The sequence below is a fragment of the Oreochromis niloticus genome, linkage group LG19 (genome assembly GCF_001858045.2).
Source record: "Oreochromis niloticus isolate F11D_XX linkage group LG19, O_niloticus_UMD_NMBU, whole genome shotgun sequence".
NCBI lineage: Eukaryota > Metazoa > Chordata > Actinopteri > Cichliformes > Cichlidae > Oreochromis > Oreochromis niloticus.
In genome coordinates this window covers 6,603,441-6,620,953 of record NC_031983.2, presented here as the reverse complement: position 1 = coordinate 6,620,953, position 17,513 = coordinate 6,603,441, and the positions used below count along the sequence as shown (strand labels likewise).

Genomic DNA, 17,513 nt, shown 5'->3' with positions numbered 1-17,513 from the left:
CACTAACACACACTCATTTCACTAACTATAAAATGCACCCACTCAGATTGTGGTTCCACTGTCAAAGTGGCATTGTGAAGCAGTGAACTGGCTTAATAAAGGCACTGAAATACTGAAATAGAGGCCAGCACTCAAACTCGAGCTGAACTCTTGCAGATAAGAAAGACATTCATCTTTCATGTAGTGTTACAACAGCACTGGCTTGGAGACTCCTCAGCAGGACCCAAGACTTAACAGTTTATGGTTCAAAGTTTTTATTTCTGGAATTGAGAAACTGAGGAGGCTTGGGAAAACTGGTCAGACAGTCCGAGAGGGCAACTTTGGGAGAGAGGAGAATGAGTCCAGGCCAAGTTATATGTCAAAGATTACCTAATGGTGCTGAACAGCGTCCTTAGTTGAAAGAAGCAAAGATGATATGTCCGGTTTCTGTGGTAAGGTGATTCAGATGACCGGTAAGTATTTGGCCTGAATCTTCCAGATGAAATAGATCATCTTCACTGGTCAGTGGGTATTAAAGGGGTGTGCACTCAGAAGCCATGTAGTAAAGACTGGAAACCAAGAGAACGGAAACGTTAGCGCTTTGTGAACTAGAGCCATGACGGAGCCTGATTATCACAGATAACAATCTGATGGAGACTGGATGCTGATAGTCCAACCTACCAAAACTACTGACCATAGCAAGACTGCGACACAAAGACAGCACTAACAGGTGGATGGAAAATACAATTGGTAATTGGTAATATACATGCTGTTATGAGTCCCTTGCCAGTCATGTTGAAAGCAAACCACAGTGTATCTTCCTAATAAAGTTTTTAAATATTAAAAATTTTATTTAACCACAATCCAAAGCAATGGCTTTAAAATAATTTGAAAGTGACAGTGGCACAAAAACAAAATTTGATTTATAGAACAATAATCCCCACAGAGGTTAAGCAAGTCTTTAACTCATCATCTAGCTATTTGACAAAACAGAACAACACCTCCTCCTTGCCCTCCTGCCCATGTTAGAGACTGCTATGTTTCTGTTGCAGTTGGTGATTGTATTCCTGCCTCTTGGTCTCCTTTCATAGTTTCCCTCTTTGCTATCCATGCCAGTCTTCTAGATATACCTCTGATCACTAACCACAAACCATTGCTAGTTGCTGCTCACATATAAAAAGACCATGACAATCAGGGGTATTTTTGTGCCAGTGTTTTCTCCCAAATGTCAAGAGCCCTGAGTTCCTTTAAATCTGACTCGAGCATCACTAAAACAGGCTTACAGAATGTCTGAAGTCCTGAGAGAAGCACACATAACATTATGCACATACACATAGCACACACAGCACACAAAACATAGCATTATGCACTTTGTTTTAAAACATCTTGAAGATCCCACAGCTTATGTTCAGCTGCTTTTTATAGATTTTAGCGCTGCATTTAATGCTATCTACTCTTTTCTTTTTTCCACAAGCAAAAACAATTGGATGTACCCCCCCTAATCATTAAATGGTATCATTCTTATTTAGAGTCAATAACACTCTGTCCCAGCTGAAAGAAATGAGTACTGGTGCTGCTCAAAGTTGTGTTAGATCTCCTATTTTTTTTGCACTTTCTAAAAATGAAGTCTTGGCTAAGCGCACGCAGAACTCTATTTTTAAACACTCATATGATAGTTCAAAGTTAAAGTCTGCTTCACGAGAAAGCGGATATGATGATTTTCAATAAATGACAGTTTGTGGCATTGTGGTAATTTTGAAAAGAAAGAAAACCCAAGAGACCTTTGGAGTATCCGTGGTCACTCTGTTGTACAGGTTCAGTCTGATAAGTAGTTTGGTGTTTACAGTGATAGCAGGTTTACTTGGAGTTTTCATATTGACTGGGTTTGCTCTTTTGAACAACAGATATTACATTTTTTACACAGACTGTGCATGTAAAGTAAATAAAATCATGCTTCTTTTTTTGACTGTAGCACAATGGCGTGGTGGTTAGCACGGTTACCTCACAGCAGGAAGCAGGTAGGGCCTTTTTGTGTGGAGTTTGTACATTCTGAGTACTGCAGCTTCCCCTCACAATACAAACACATGCATTTAGCATGGTTGGGTTAGTTGTTTAACCTCTGTGTGTTAGCTCTTCGACAGACTGGTGATCTATCCAGGCTGTACCCTGCCTCTCACCAGATGCATATCCATAGCTGGGACAGGCTCCCCCAGATAAGGATAAGTGGAAGAGAATGGATGGATAGTGTGTGGATTTTGGTGTATATTATGGTGCTGCAGATCATTTTAAGCCAGGGAGCAAAGGTGGTAAAAGTCTAAAAACTGTGTAAGTTAATAGACTTATCAGTACTACTGCTAAGTTGTAAAAATGTAAGGGTAGGTTAGAGATCCTAAAATAGAATTCCTCATAGGGATAGTTTATTTGCATAAAGCAAAATTATTTCAAAGAGCTCATATTTCGTGATTAGCCCACAGAGTGTTCCAGACGGTGCTTCGTCTGGAACACTCTGTGAGTTTAAAAGAGTAGCAGCTGTGATATCAAAGGAATCCTTATAGCTAATGTCCACTCTGTTCAGGCTTTAATCATCTGCTTGTGTCACATTTAAGAAGTGAGCGCCTTAATATTTCTCGATGTTACTGGAAAAGTAAAAGTAAGATTGAACTGGCTGAACACACATAACACTATGAATGGCAACAAAAGGCCATTACAGGCTAACATGCAAACATCATCACACAGATTATGAATAACAGAGACAGAGGAAGACCAAGTAGCAGACCGTTAGACCACTTACTTTTCAACAAAAGCAGTGTGATAGTTCAGTGGTTGCTTTGTTTAATAAGGACAAAAAAAAAATGAATATCATTGCTGGCCCATTATGAGTACAATAGATTGTCTGAGGTGAATATATTATAACATTATTTAGTATAGTTCCAACAGCACCCCCCCCCCTCAATGTGCAATATCATCATCCCCCCCCCACACACACACACACACACGCACTCAATGTGCAATATCACTGATCACACTGCACCTCTCAATGCACCTGCTAGTTAGATGGCATGTATGTGTATGTATATAGATGTAAGCGTGTATGTGGAAATATGTGTGTGTGTACGGATGCAAATATGTATATATACATATATGTATGTATGTGCATGTATGTTTGCAGGTGTATGTATAACTTGTACATATCTTTCTTGTGTAAATGTAAATTTGTCTGTTATTGTGTAAATACTTACGCTATTGTGTACTCCACACACATGGAGAGATGCCAAACTGCCTTTCACTGTTCTTGTATCAGTGACAATAAAAAGCTATTATATTCTATTCTATTCTATATATTTTATAAAGTATGAGTGCAGAAAACCAGGTAACTCTGCAGGATTCACATGTTTACTTGCAGTCCAAATGACTGCGTAAAAATGCATATTTTTAAATAAGCAATTACTTCTGTTGACCTTCATTGTCAAGTTCTTCTTTCCTTTAAGACCTTTTGCATCCATAAGATTTAACACATAAAAAGCAAATCTTAGTTATTGATATGAAGACAAGGCTTTTGTGCTATGCTAAAAAAAAGTGTAAATATGGTCTCAGATTGTGTTTTCTTCTTCAGAATGCAAAATGAGTGGAAATTACAGGTATGCGTATCATGGTTTCTGTGTTTTTCCTGGTTATGCTTGGACAAGAACACCTTTGACCTCCTCTAGTCACAACCTCCCAGCATTAATAACTGCAGACATCTGGTAAATGCAGCAGCAGATGAATAATAATGGGGCTATTTCCTGTAAAGTCTCCCTTTTCTTATAGCAGGGCCATAGTTCCACTCTTTCTGGCTTTGGTAATTGCGGTGTCTGCCAGTGCCTGTTTCACCAGCTGGTTTCCTCCATCACAGAACTTAGCAGACAACAGTTCTAATACTTTCACTTTTTGCAAAGACTATTTTGTATTAACCCTGTGGTTACATGTCAGGTTGCACCAATGTCTTGTGACATTGTGGGAAAGACTTTAAAATTAAGATATTATGAGGAAAAAACATGAAAATGCTTCCTCTTTTGGAAACAGGAGTTAAACAAGTTAAAGGCCCCTACAATTATATTTAAAAAAAAGGGGGGGGGGGGGGGGGGGGTAATGCTTGAAACATGAATATACTAGAGCAAAAATTTCTTTATTTTAAATTTGGTTTGGTTAAAGTCTAAAATGGCCTGTATTTTATTTCAGGAAACAATCTCAGATCAAAAGACCAGCAGATTTCTTCAAAATTTTATTTTCTCCAGTGGCTTAACTTTGTTGGCAATTTAAACATTTATATTTCCATCACGTTTGGCAAACTCCACTTTCCACTTTCAGTTCTAGCTCAGAGTTAAATGGTAGGATAAATTTCTAATTTATTATCCCCAAACGGGTTGAAAGCCTGTTTTTGAAACCAGAGAAGCACAAATTGAGTGTGTAATCTTTTTAAAAGCTCAAGTAGAGTTTGAAATAGGAAGCTGACTGAAAGGGGTGCTACAGTCTATATGTGCATGAGACACAGAGAGATATCAACATCAACATGTTTTGTGTAAAAAGATACAATTCCTCTATGTGACTCCCCCGAAAACAAAACACTAGAATTGAAAGATTATAATCAGTTAAGATTTTGGGTTTTAAGGGAATCTAAACTTTACATCCAGCTATGAGTGTTTTCTAAACTTTCAAATGAAAGAATCACAGAAACCTGTGAAAAGAAAAGAAAAATGGCAAATGGCGAACAGTTTCTTGTGGGTACTATTGGTAGTAGCAAGGGTACTATTCATCCTCTCTTTATTTTATGTATGAATGGCCATAGGGCCATACAACTTTTCCTGCTTTTATGATGAAGACAAGCTGAAAAACCTGTAAAGATATACTTAAATGTATGACTTCCTTCACATTTTTCAAAGCAGTCCAGGGTGCCCATTTGGAGTTTTGGTTTTGTTCCTTGGCCTCAGAGCACTCATACATTATTATCTGTGACTTAGTTGCAGTTTTTAACAGAGCTTAAATGTCTTTCTTAGCCCTGAAATAAATGTATTGCTACTTACTTCTTTTGTTAACAATATCAGTACGTTTACGTCACATGCATGTAAGCTAAGCGCTGTTTGGAAGATACCTCACATTTTTTGTGGCAAATAATAGAAAACAGGGTTAAATCTGTTCAGGCCTGACACTTCTGTTTTTCTTAAGGAAATGAAAATATTCTTTATGTTCCTCCTTTTGCCTAGATGTTTTATGAACAGTAGTTGTACAAAAGCAAGTATTATGTGTGCAAAATATATATATATGTGGAATTAAGTTATTAAGCTCCTGAGTGAACGTGAGATTTTGCCTCTTGAACACATCTCACCCACTATGAGGTTTTACAGTTTCACTCTCATATCATAGGTGCAAACTCAGAGGAAGCCCACATAGGTGAAAAAACAGTAAACGGAGCAGCGTTTCTCACTGTGTGACTTCACCAACATCCTCACATCAAATGGTATTTGCGTACTTATTTGCATCTCATCCTCGACTCACTTGAGTTGATCTGCTGCTGAGACACGGCTGTTAGTTGCTGCATTAAGGAAAAATGTGTTCGACATTTCCCCGCTGCTTCCCCCGCAGATCCTGCAGATCTTACAGAGTGAACGGTAAGAAAAACTGTTACTGTATCACAGCAGGAGATTTAACTTATAGGCAGTAAAAACCACACAGGTCAAATGTGGCTGACACTTTTAACTGACAAAAATGTTACTATAAAAATCAGTTGAAGTCATTTAAATTGCAAAAGAGACACTTTGAATGTGTCTCAATTGCCATTGCAATTTTGTATGAAATCATAGAGGGCCTTGAAGGGGAAGAACAATTGCCTCAGATCTGAAAAAACACCAGAGCAAGAAAACAAAACTTCTTTTGACCTTTTGTGCCTCACTTTAGTGGTTAGCGCTCTACAGCAACAAGCGCCTCGTAGTCGGCTGGGGCCTTCATGTGGAGCGTTTGCATGTTCTTCCTGCATCTGCGTGGATTTCCTTCCAAAGTGTACGAGTGTGAGCTTGTCGTTCTCTTTTTGTTAGTCCAATAATTACATCTCCCAGATCGGGATAAAGAAAGAAAGGCATCTTAAATGGACTGGTGTTTATATAGCGCAACAGAACAAGGAGCTAAAAGGTTTAGAGGAGCCTACGCAGGGGTTTGTGCGTGTATGTGTTGTTGTCGTCATTTCTCCATCTAGACATCATAATACTTAAAGCCTTCAGGGCGCTTGTGAAGTAGTCAGACTCAAACGTCAAGGAAGGTGGTAGGGAAGCAGACTATGCAGACATTTCAAATTTTCAAAGGTGAGCAATTTATTTACAGTGAACTTAATTTAATGTAACTTAACAAAACTTCCCCCAAATAAACTCTATTAACAAAACTCAACATAACATGGCTCTGGTAACACAGCTCACCTCTCCTCTCCTGCATCTGGTAGAGACTGGCTTTAAATAGGGCCATCAATTTCCCTCCAATTGCCCAGCCAGTACCACTCACTCAAACTGAGGGATCTAAAACTCTACACAGATGATTTAAAAGCACAAAACCTCTTCACACTTCTAATACGCACATTTACACAACTAAATGGCAGTATTAACAAAAAGAAAAACATTCAACAAATTCCTTTAAACCTTAACACAAACAAAAGGAAGCGTCTCTATGGAAAAAAAAACCCCTCCACTTGTTTGACCTGCTGATGTCATGTTTGACATCATCAGGAATTTAAAATGATGAAATGCCAGGCGGGCGTTTCCCCACACCTGACCCTCATGAAGACTGAAAAGACAAACAAAGTAAGTATGAACAAATGACTTAATCTGTAACATAATAAAATATAAAGAAACATAACTAAGTATTTGTCTTAATTTGCAGAATGTTTGATTTGCCGGCAACAGAACGCTTACACAAACAAACCCGGGATAGTGAGTGAAGCAATGTTACTTGACAAATAGCAAATCATAGCAAATACATAGAAACAGAATAATGTGTACAATGTGCAAAAAAAGCTAAACACATATGGGACAAATGAGAGCATTGCAACTGCTCCTCCACTTTGTCACAGCGCTGCATTAAACAATACATATTATTATAGGGGGTGGCTACAAACACATTCTCCCTCTTGGGCATCCTCAAAGCTTTTATCTCTTCCTCTCAGCTTTCAGCTTCCTGTCTGATCCTGCCTTGCTCCAACTCATCTCCTGGCACCTCCTCCACAATGTTGAGTAAAATCCTTTCTGCCCGACCAAGCTGTTGTTCCTTTTAATTTGAACAGAAAGTCTGTTTACTCTGTTTACCCAACCGCCACTAATGTGGCATCAACAAAGAGGCAACTGTGTCCTTTTGACAGGACTGTAGGATAGGACTGTAGAAATGGTGTTTCATGCCAAAGTCTCAGTCATGAAAACACTAACACTTTATTTTTGTATTTTTTGTCTTAAATTAAATGGTGACATTTAGCTGGTCTATGTTCCTACTCTCACTAATGGCCAAGAGCTCTTGGTAGTGACCAAAAACATGAGACTGTGGATACAAATGCTGGAAATAACCTTTCTAAGAAGGGTAGGGGGACTGATAGGTTTGTAGCTTGAACCTATTCGCTGGAACGTTGAAGACAATGTAATTACACAGCAAGCAAGACACGAAGTAGGCGAAGTTCTTTATGTTTCACGTGCACGGGAGAGAACTGAACAAACGCCGTTCCTTCGCTTGACCCCAGTTGCTCTCGTCCGCTCTCCCGTAACACTGCTCTTTTATTGTGGTTACATGAATATGCATAGGTTCATTAACATATGACATCTTACATAGGTATGCATGCGAACAAAGAATACCTTGTGTGTGTGTGTGTGTGTGTGTGTGTGTGTGTGTGTGTGTGTGTGTGTGTGTGTGTGTGTATCTGTGTGTGGGGGGTCAAACTGTGACCCCAGGATGACTCCCCAGAGCCGTCCATCTAAACAAAAGGTACTTAGACTAAAACAGTTTATCCTACCATAAAACAATAAGACAAAGTACGACCTCTCCCATGCTCCTAAAATGTGGGTGTGAAAGTAGGGGAGCTCTGGAATGCACACAAAGCCTTTTACAGCCTACTAAAGATCACACATCCTATCACTACACAATTGATTATACACTTCTAAGCATATATGGTTAAATATTTCTAAGCATAAATGACAATCACAATACAAAACCTAACAGGGACTTTCACTTAGAGATAGGCTGACAATCTCAATCATTCGGAGGGACTCAGAACTGCTGCTCCTCCACATGGAAAGGGGCCAGTTGTTTGGATATATGACTAGGGTGCCTCCTAGGTGAGAGCTTTCAAGTATATCCAGCTGGGATAAGGCCCTCAGGCAGACCCCCATCACACTGGAGAGATTCCACTGGATGGCCCGGGAGCAGCTCAGTGCCCTGTACTGGAAGAGCTAGGGAGAGAGAGATCTGGGTGTTTCTGTGTAGACTGCAGCCCTCTGTAACCCAGGCCTGGATAAATGTTTGTTTGACTTAGTAAAAGATGCTGTGTGTATCCACACAGCAGCAGAAAGGTCAAAGTGGATGTCAATCGTTTAAAAGATGCAATGTAAACACCAGAAAGAACAATATGAAACCAAAGTAAGGAAGTAAGTCGTACTGGACCTTTTCTGTATTAAAACAGAATAACTGATCTAAAGAGTCACTCACATATATAAATAAACCTTTAATAATTAACTGATACCCAAACCAAGTTAAAGCATCATTTACTTTTGTGACCCTGACTCCATCAGAGTGTTATTCTGGTCCTGAATGCTGCTGTAACAACAGACAATTGCAAGGATACATCATCTGGCAGAAAGAAAAATCATTTTAATACTTGTTCAGATATGTTTTCAACAATTTTATTTCATTTACTTTTATGTTTGTCTGTCATAACAGTCAGCTCAATGTTTCACTGAGCCACCAAACAAAAACGACAGTCTTTATTTGTCAGTGCCATCCAAAACGTACTACACACTTCGACTTTCTGAAATCCAAACAACCTGGTTAAGTGTGGTGGTCTGGGTTGAGGTTTGGCAGTATTAGTTGTCATGGTTCTGTGTTTTTACTTTCACAAAGTCACAAACTTCCACCTTTAGCTTATTTAGGAGTCTAACAAATAAGTGATTCATACTGATTATAATATCTTTCCTTTTAAAATCAAACAAAAAAAACACTGACGGTCTATTTAATACTCATCAGTGTTTAATGAAGTGGATGCTGCTAAAGCTCTGATGGCTCCAACTTCTGAAATGACTAAACATGAACACAACATCACCTTTTTACACTTTTTATGGCCATCAGTTTTGGTTGGTTACAAAATAAACACTAAATGACTAAAACCATAACATTGTAGTGAGTTTTTAGTGTTGTTGTGAAATTGCCCTGCTAATGGCATAAAAATAAAAGTACAGGATCATGAAAGTTTAAAAGAAAGTATGAAAGACTGTACAACATTTCCTAACAGTCAACGAAGTCCCTGTTAAGAGAAGTTGGTCCAGAAGCCACATAAGAACTGCTGCGCTAAAAACGGCACTGCTTTCCGTGTGTGTGTGCGCGCATGTGTGTGTGTGTGTGTGTGTGTGTGTGTGTGTGTGTGTGTGTGTGTGTGTGTGTGTGTAACTGTGTGCTTTGGAAGGGGAGGGATTGCATGTGTGTCTCTGTGGGTCTCTCTGAAATTTCCCTACATCGTTTGAGCAGGAGGAGCTTGTGTCGTTAGGCATAAAAGCTCACAGCAGCTGCAGTTACTTTCAAAGCAGTGACTGTGAAGCTTATGTGAGTAGAATTTGAAAGACTTCATATATATATATACATAATGTGGATAGTTTGTTTGGCCACAGAAATACTTTTTACAGACTTACTTTGGCGTATTGTTGTAATTAGATTGGATAAGGTTTCGTGTTTTTTCTGATTTCAGTAGTTTTCTTTGTTGTGTTAGGGCTGATGTTGTTTATGTCTCATTTTTAAATGTGTTGTTCTGTAAAAAGTGTTTTTTCATCTTCTTTCCTGCATGAAACATGACAGTTTTTTTGTTTTTGTGTTTTTTTTTTATCATGTAGTTAAGTTACTGTGCTGGTGATAATTGTGGGATTTATAAAGCAGAAATCTCGGATAGCAGATTTTCAATTGTTCTTTTTGTAATCTTATTGGAATTCAAAGCAATTCAATGTATTTATTTTTTGATTATTATGTATTATGACAATGTACATATTGCAGATTTATGGTTTAATCTATTTTTAATTTCATGGTCATGCTGTACACAAGGCTAAAATGTTTATTTTATGCCAATCATATAAAAAAAATTATATTAAAATAGTTTTGGTTTTTTTTATTGCAGATTTGTCAGCACCTTTCTTGGCTTGTTGGTCACGTTTTACGACCTGGAGAAGAATGCGGACCCAGTCGGGTTCATCCACAACAGGCACATCCAACAGTTCCCCTGAACAAACTTTAAGAGCTGGAGGAAAATGGTTTAAAAAGTTCTGGCGAAGCCCCACAGCTCAAACCAACAACAACGGTTCTTCCACTACTGATGGACACCCATCACCTACTGAAGCAGAGAAGCCAGTTGGTGAGTGACATACATCCAGCTGTTATTAGCTATTTCCTGTTAAACCTCTGTATTTCAACTAAATTGTGTTTTGTGTGACATATTAAAAAAAAGAAAGGAAATTGATGTTACGGTTGTTCGACAAAATAGTGCTGATGTGTAAAAAAAACACCTCTATTACAGAAATAACGTTCTCCATTTCTTCCACAAATGTTAAATACTTGATTTTAGGAGAAATGTGAACTGATTGAAAAATGATTGATCTTTGTTTTTGTCCATCAGTGAATCCTAATTTTGAGGAATGCCTTGAAGGACAATACCTGTTTGAAGCAGCTCAACTGTTGATAGACAGGGAGAAACATCTGTTTGGAGAGATAACCGAGGCTGATGCAATTAAAGCTCACGAGGAAGGAGTAAAAAAGCTCGCTGCAGACCAGAAAGCCCTTGAAAAGCGTATAGAGCAGACCGTGCAGCAGAGTCTTTCTCTCAGCAGTGAGGAAGAGTGGTCTGCTTTGACATCTGCAGTGAAAGCCATCAACCTTGAGGAAGAGCAGGACCAGCTGTGGAGACAAAGATGCCGGACACCACCAGCCTGGAGGCCCAAGAAGTGGAAGGAGCACCATGACAAAGTGCTTCATGAATTAGTGTATAGTCGTTTGGAGAACCCATCAAGCCCCACTGGTGACCAGGTGAACCTGTCCTCGATCCAGGCAGACATCCAGTCCATGGGCAGGCAGCTGAAGGAGGACATGCAGTGGGTGGTGGAGGTGGTGAAGAACTGCTACCCACCAGAGATGGACATCTGTAACTTTTATGCAAGACAGTACCATCAAACTTTTAGCGCAAGACTCAGAAAGATTGCAGACTTTGTTCTGGATGACAAGGACTGCAGTTTCCTCCTGCGATGGGTGAAGGAGTTTTATCCAGGGTAAGCCACCAGTTCAATTATTGTTTGAAGTAGCATCTTTCTGTGCCGAAACATGATGATGTCTGTCAGTGTGAGGTCCTTCACTGATCCTTGAAGAATAAATACCTGAACAATTACAGATAGTGAGTAATAATACAAATGTAACGGCTAATTTCTTGTTTTCTTAATGCGCAAAATAAAATGACATTTTTGTAGACTAAACACAACGTGGAGTGTTTATAGAAACTCATGTGTTATCTGCTCTGTGTACCAGAATCCTTGAAAAACCTGAGCTGGCCAGTAATATCAATACTGAAGAGCTGGGAAACCTGCTTCCTGACGAGTTACTGAAACCTCTGGAGGAGCAGTACCTCAGCAAACAACAGGTAACACAGTGTATCTAAGGCGTGTATCCAGTTAAACAGTATGGTCATTGCAGGGCTTAATGTGAGATGTGCAAGTCCAGCATCAAAGAGTTGCTGGTTTTATCTTTTTGAGCATAATATTGTAGATGTAATTGTTACTGTCAGTAATTAAATCTTTACACGTGAAAGCAGTTTAAAAGTGGCAGCTGTGTGTTGTTGTGTGTTTAGAGCGACCTGATGATTTTTATTGGCCGAGTATTGGATGAAGCAAAGAAAGAGTGGGATCAAGGAAAGGAGCCGACAAGAGATGATGGTTGCTACGTCAGTCCTGTGGCCTATGATGTCATCCAGGTAGAGTTGCCATAGAGTTGCTACACCTTGATATAAAAGAGACTGAAATCGATGCTTTTATAAAAATGTATTAATATAAAATGAAAGGTGTCACTTGTGGTGGCCAACTTCAAGGATCCTTATAGTGAGTCATGGGTTCGTTGACTTCTAATTGTTGACCGTTACTGACCATGATTAGAGGCTTTGGATACATTGCTATGTCAGAACTGTGCAATAAAATTATTGTGGTGAAGTAATGACGTAACATTGTTTTGATCATAGGAGAACAAAATGTACAGAATGAAATTTATTCTGTTGTTCACTTTAGAACTTTCCAAAGAAGTGCAGACAAATATTTCCAGCCTGCTGCACATATTAACCAAACTGAAAAAGACTTTGAGAAACTTTGAGAAAAAGATTAACAAACAAAGAAAGCACCGTCATTTTTGTTTCGGTCATTTATAGAAACTCATTTACTGTCAGATCAGAGTCACAGTTTCAAACCCTCCCACTGTTCTGTAGCTTAATCACTTGGGTTAGTCACTAACATTGTAAAGCACTGAGTTTGGTTCCCGGTGTTAGTTTAACTGGATCTGAAAATGCTGGAAGTGCATTGCTGTGTAAAGTGCTTTGAGTACTTAAAACTGCCACTGATTTGTCAATCCATTTGTCTTCAGTTTATCAACGGCATCGTGACATCAGCACATATAACTGTAAGAGACCCGCACAAGGCCCAGAAAATAACATCCAACCTGACAGACTTCATGCAGAGGTAACAAGGCTTCACCAGGCTGTCTTTTAAATATTGTCGTTTAAAAATACATTTTAGTTTTATTTTTGTTAATATCAAGACAATAAAAGTGAAAACTGTTCTTAATCTTCTGCAGGTATCAAAATTTTCATGAAGTCATCATTAAGCAAAACAAACCGCACAGCAAAGCTTTCATAAAGGCAAACCTCAGCTGTGTCAAACAGTTCAGGTATGTTTCTGATCCACTTAGATGGAAATTCTGATTTTACCTTCATCATAACAGGTGAAATCACTGTGAGCTAATGTGTCCTGTGTGGTCTGTCTAAAGGGACTTCCTTATCACAGAGAGCCATCTGTTCCCAGAGGATGTGCGGGAAAACTGTTTGCGAGGTCTGACTGAGATGAAACAGTCTGCCCACACTTATTTATTAACCCCTGTTCACAAGATCCTCAAGGTAAGTTCTTTAAAACAGATTTAGAGGCAGTTTTTCCTAATTTCAGCTATCCTCTTTAGAGATCAACAACATGCCTTACATTTGTTCCCCACACAGCCACACTACCAGAAGGTGGGAACCAGTGACTGGCTGAAGAAGAACACATTTGAGAAGCTGCTGAATAGCGCTGAAGAAGAGCTTCGAGAACTTCAGGGTTTGACTCAATCCTGTCATCAGGTAGAAACATGACAGTGTGAAACTTTGCTATGAAGCCATTATTACCAGCTTTTAAATCAATGGACTAAAATATGATCTTGTTACTTACATTCAGGAGCTGATTGGTCAGCTTCAGCAGGAAATGACAGTAGAATATGTCCGGAGGCTCCTGAAAGGAGAGGTCAAACTGAAGGACAAGGATCGTCAGCTGATGGCTTACATGACTGTGAAAGAAAATGCAGAGAGATTGCACAACCTGTTTGCCAGAATGGTGAGACTTACCTTCACTGCACACTTTAACTGAGACACAAATAAAATCAATCAAGCACAAACACTGATCAGCATAACATTGTTTGACAGGGTGAAACAACCTTAGTCACAAGTTCGGCTAACATCTCCAACAACATCTGTGTAACTGAAAGAATTTAAAATTCACATACATTTCCCAGCGTTAAATATCAACAATTCACCGAGTTTTTTGATTCCTCATAAGCATCTGATGGAAGACAACACACTGCTCAGTAGACCATTTTAACACTTTTATTACTTCTGGAAGGGAGATGCGTCCTGCATGACACTCTGCCGCGAATCTCAAAATAACAGTGTGTGCACTTAACAGTTTTATTAGAGGGTGTCCCACTATAGTCTAAACAACAGTATTACGGTACACAAGCATTCAGTAGTCACGTTGCATAGCGTGCCTATAGGTTATTGTCTATAAACTGTAAAACATCTTTTCTCAGCTCTGGTGAGGCTGCAACCTTGCCATAATCCCTTCCAGTAAATTTCCACTGGCAGATGGTTCCCTGTTATCAATTTCTGCAAGCGTGGGCGGGAGTCTCCTACATTTCTATCACTAAAGGGCACGTAGTCTAAGGCCTTTAATATCAGGGCTGCGTCCATTGAATACTACACTATATGATTATATGACACTTTAGTTAATATAAAGCACAGCATTGAGGCACTTCAGATAATTTCATTTTCACATTTCACACCATTAGCTGGAAATTCCAGTCCAATAGCTCCTGAAGGAAAAACATCATTATTTCCAAAAACAGCAGCTATGTTGATTACAGTTTGGGGAAACTTGCAGACTAAACTGACATCACTGATTTGTCTTCACAGGGATCCAAACAAGACTGGTTAAAGGAAATCCTGACCAAGATTGCAGAAGTGCTAAAACTCCAAGATATTCCTGCCATACAGATGCAAATCATTTCACTGGGATCTGCTTATCCCGACCTCAGGTAACTTTTGAATTGACTCACACATTATTTACTTTAATACAAAAACATACAGAGTATAACTCATGCAAAACGTAATGTGCTCTCATTTTTTGGGCCTGTTGTATCAACTGTAACATAAACATTGAGGACAGAACTATATCATGATAAGAGGTTTGTGAGACACTAGGTCAGGATAAACAATCATACTTTTCAGAGAGAGTTGAGGGGAAACAGGAAGCAGACTGAGCGAAACATCTTAATTGGTTTCAGATATATCTTGTGAGCAGGATGAGCTACATTCATGGGAACTAACATGAGCTAAAAGTAGCTCCACCTATTGATACATTTCCAACAGAGGTGGGCTGAGACATTTTCCATCTCCCCTCTTCTCAGCAATTTAAATAGGTGTAGTAAATGTGTTAATGACAGCTGTTAGTGTTTGCAGGAAGGATGTGTGTCAGGGGCAGAAAACTGGTTACAAAAAAAGACATAACATGGCAATGAAAAACAAGTCTTGATGGGATCAGTGAAGTTATAACTTCTGCTGTTATTCTTATGTTGAAAGTGAAATAAAACATTGCAGATTCTGTTTAGCTAAAAAAAAATGCTCAAACTCATTTCTTTATATTTTTTTATTTTCTATATCAAATGTGGCAGCTTTCACATGACAATCCTTTTTTCACAGTCTCTGACTTTACATAGAGAAAATCAGCACTTTTTTTTTAACCCTTTCTTCTTTCTGTCACCAACAGTGAAAAACATGTTTCAGCTCTGCTCAAACTCAAGACAAACCTCTCCAAAGCCGACAGGAAAATCGTCAAAACCACTCTGTCGGACACACTGAAAGAGAGCCGTGCTGATCCTGGAACCCGGAGGTTTTTCTCCAAAGTTGAAGTGAGATGAGCCGCACATTTGCTTGTCAGAGTATCACTGACTGAGAGTTTGGTTGCACAGCAGCAATATTATTGTGTATTATATTGTGTTACAGTCTATCTCTGTAAAGACATACAGAGTGAATGCCATGGAAAAACCTTCAGATGTTACTTAGACTGAAATCCCTATTATACGCAGACTCTGTGATGGTGAATGCTTGCTGTAGTCACTGTATGTTACTGTATACATAAGCTAGATGTCACATTCATGCTGGTAATTTTTGTGCATTTCATGTAAAATGTATGTTTGTAAATAAGTATGCAAGTGTGTGTTTTTACACACTTACAAACAGGTCAGTGTCGTTCTATTATATGTTGTTTTGTTTAAAAACTACAATGATGTTAAAGTCTAGTTTTTTCATGCCATAAATACTATTACAGAGAATTATACATGTCTGATGTACATAAATAGATGTAAGTTCAGTTTTTTTAATAAATGTGCAAAAACCAGCTCAATTTGTTTTCACTGTTTACTCTGTTTAGTAGATGATCCACATGTAAACTAACTGTAGGGTTTATAGCATGTGGAAAAAACAGCAATAGTACAGACAGGGAATGGAGTTATAGTTAATGTCTATAATAAGTATCAACGTATGTTAATTATAAAAATCATAAGAATGATAACTGCAGGTTACAAGTGAACACGATAGACGCTTGGCTACAAGATGAACAGCCACAAGGAGCATCACCCTGCATGGAGGAGGAGACTAGAAGCTAAAATCAAGGTAGCGCAGAGGGACGTTAACCATTAATAGTTCAGAAATGGTTTCAAAAGACCTTCCCAACTTGTGTAAATCTACAATTCTCCTTTTTAGAGGTTCACTTGTTGAACTAGTAAGGAATCATCTACATCTGATATGTCTGAGAAATTATCTTGCATGAAAACCCCCATCACACTAGAGAGGTTCTCCTGGATGGCCTGGGAACAGCTCAGTGCCCTGTACTGGAAGAGCTGGGGAGAGAGAGGTCTGGGTGTCTCGTGTAGACTGCTGCCCTCTGTAACCCAGGCCTGGATAAGTGTTTGTTTGACTTAGTAAAAGATATACCTGCAGTGTGTATCCACACAGCAGCAGAAAGGAGGTCAGTCATTTAAAGGATGCAACATAAGCACCAGAAAGCACAATATGAAACCAAAGTACGTGATGGCAAAGGTTTCTGTTGAATGTCAATAAAGTAATAGTCATACTTGATTTTTTCTGTATTAAAACACAATAACCTGCAACACACTCAGTGAGCTTGATTTGAAGTGGGTTTAATAAACACATTACAATGTGGAAAGAAACATCCCAGCCAAACACTAAGATCATTTCTGAAATTTGGGTGGTGTTGCTCATCTTCTATACCCACACAGACACTCTCAAACAAAGAGCATTCCACAGCACATCACATGTCCCTATACCTTCAGTCCAGCTCATCCTTGACCCCCGCCCACTCTAAGAAAAGTTATGACCACCCGTCACCTCCAGGATGTCTGCAGATATTCAAGTCTACAATGGGTCCGCCGTGAAGGTGCAATAAAACTTGGGGCCTACCTGTGATAACATTCTACATGCATGCATACTATACTAAAGTGAGGAAGTGATATTACTGTTACTAATGTGATATGGTTACAGTATGTGATTAATACATCAGAAAAGAAATCTGCCACGACACGGTCTACTTAATGCTCATCACACATGTTTAATGATGATGAATGCCGCTAAAGCTCCGATGGCTCCAAATTCTGAAATGACTAAACATAAACACAACATCACCATTTTACACTTTTTATGGCCATCAGTTTTG

At 39.0% G+C, this 17,513-nt stretch overlaps 1 protein-coding gene and 1 long non-coding RNA gene across 2 annotated transcripts; both read left to right on the top strand.

Moving 5' to 3' along the window:
* Positions 1-5,472: 5,472 nt before the first annotated feature.
* LOC106098437 (tumor necrosis factor alpha-induced protein 2) lies at positions 5,473-16,184 on the top strand. Its single transcript, XM_019348692.2, has 12 exons — positions 5,473-5,624; positions 10,355-10,588; positions 10,850-11,495; positions 11,749-11,860; positions 12,068-12,190; positions 12,847-12,941; positions 13,057-13,149; positions 13,249-13,375; positions 13,472-13,591; positions 13,686-13,841; positions 14,696-14,817; positions 15,549-16,184. Exons 1-12 carry the CDS (start codon positions 5,564-5,566, stop codon positions 15,697-15,699), a joined length of 2,040 nt encoding a protein of 679 aa, XP_019204237.1. The 5' UTR covers positions 5,473-5,563; the 3' UTR covers positions 15,700-16,184.
* On the top strand, positions 5,660-7,012 carry LOC109195948 (uncharacterized). Its single transcript, XR_002057374.1, has 2 exons — positions 5,660-6,800; positions 6,880-7,012. It is a non-coding gene; the product is annotated as an uncharacterized LOC109195948 (long non-coding RNA).
* Positions 16,185-17,513: the final 1,329 nt, after the last annotated feature.

Excerpts from the sequence above, each read along its gene's own strand:
- LOC106098437 (XM_019348692.2), top strand. The coding sequence starts at position 5,564 with ATGTGTTCGACATTTCCCCGCTGCTTCCCCCGCAGATCCTGCAGATCT. Across the intron at positions 10,589-10,849 it reads TGAAGCAGAGAAGCCAGTTG|TGAATCCTAATTTTGAGGAA; the intron begins GTGAGTGACATA and ends TTTGTCCATCAG. Across the intron at positions 11,496-11,748 it reads GTGAAGGAGTTTTATCCAGG|AATCCTTGAAAAACCTGAGC; the intron begins GTAAGCCACCAG and ends TCTGTGTACCAG.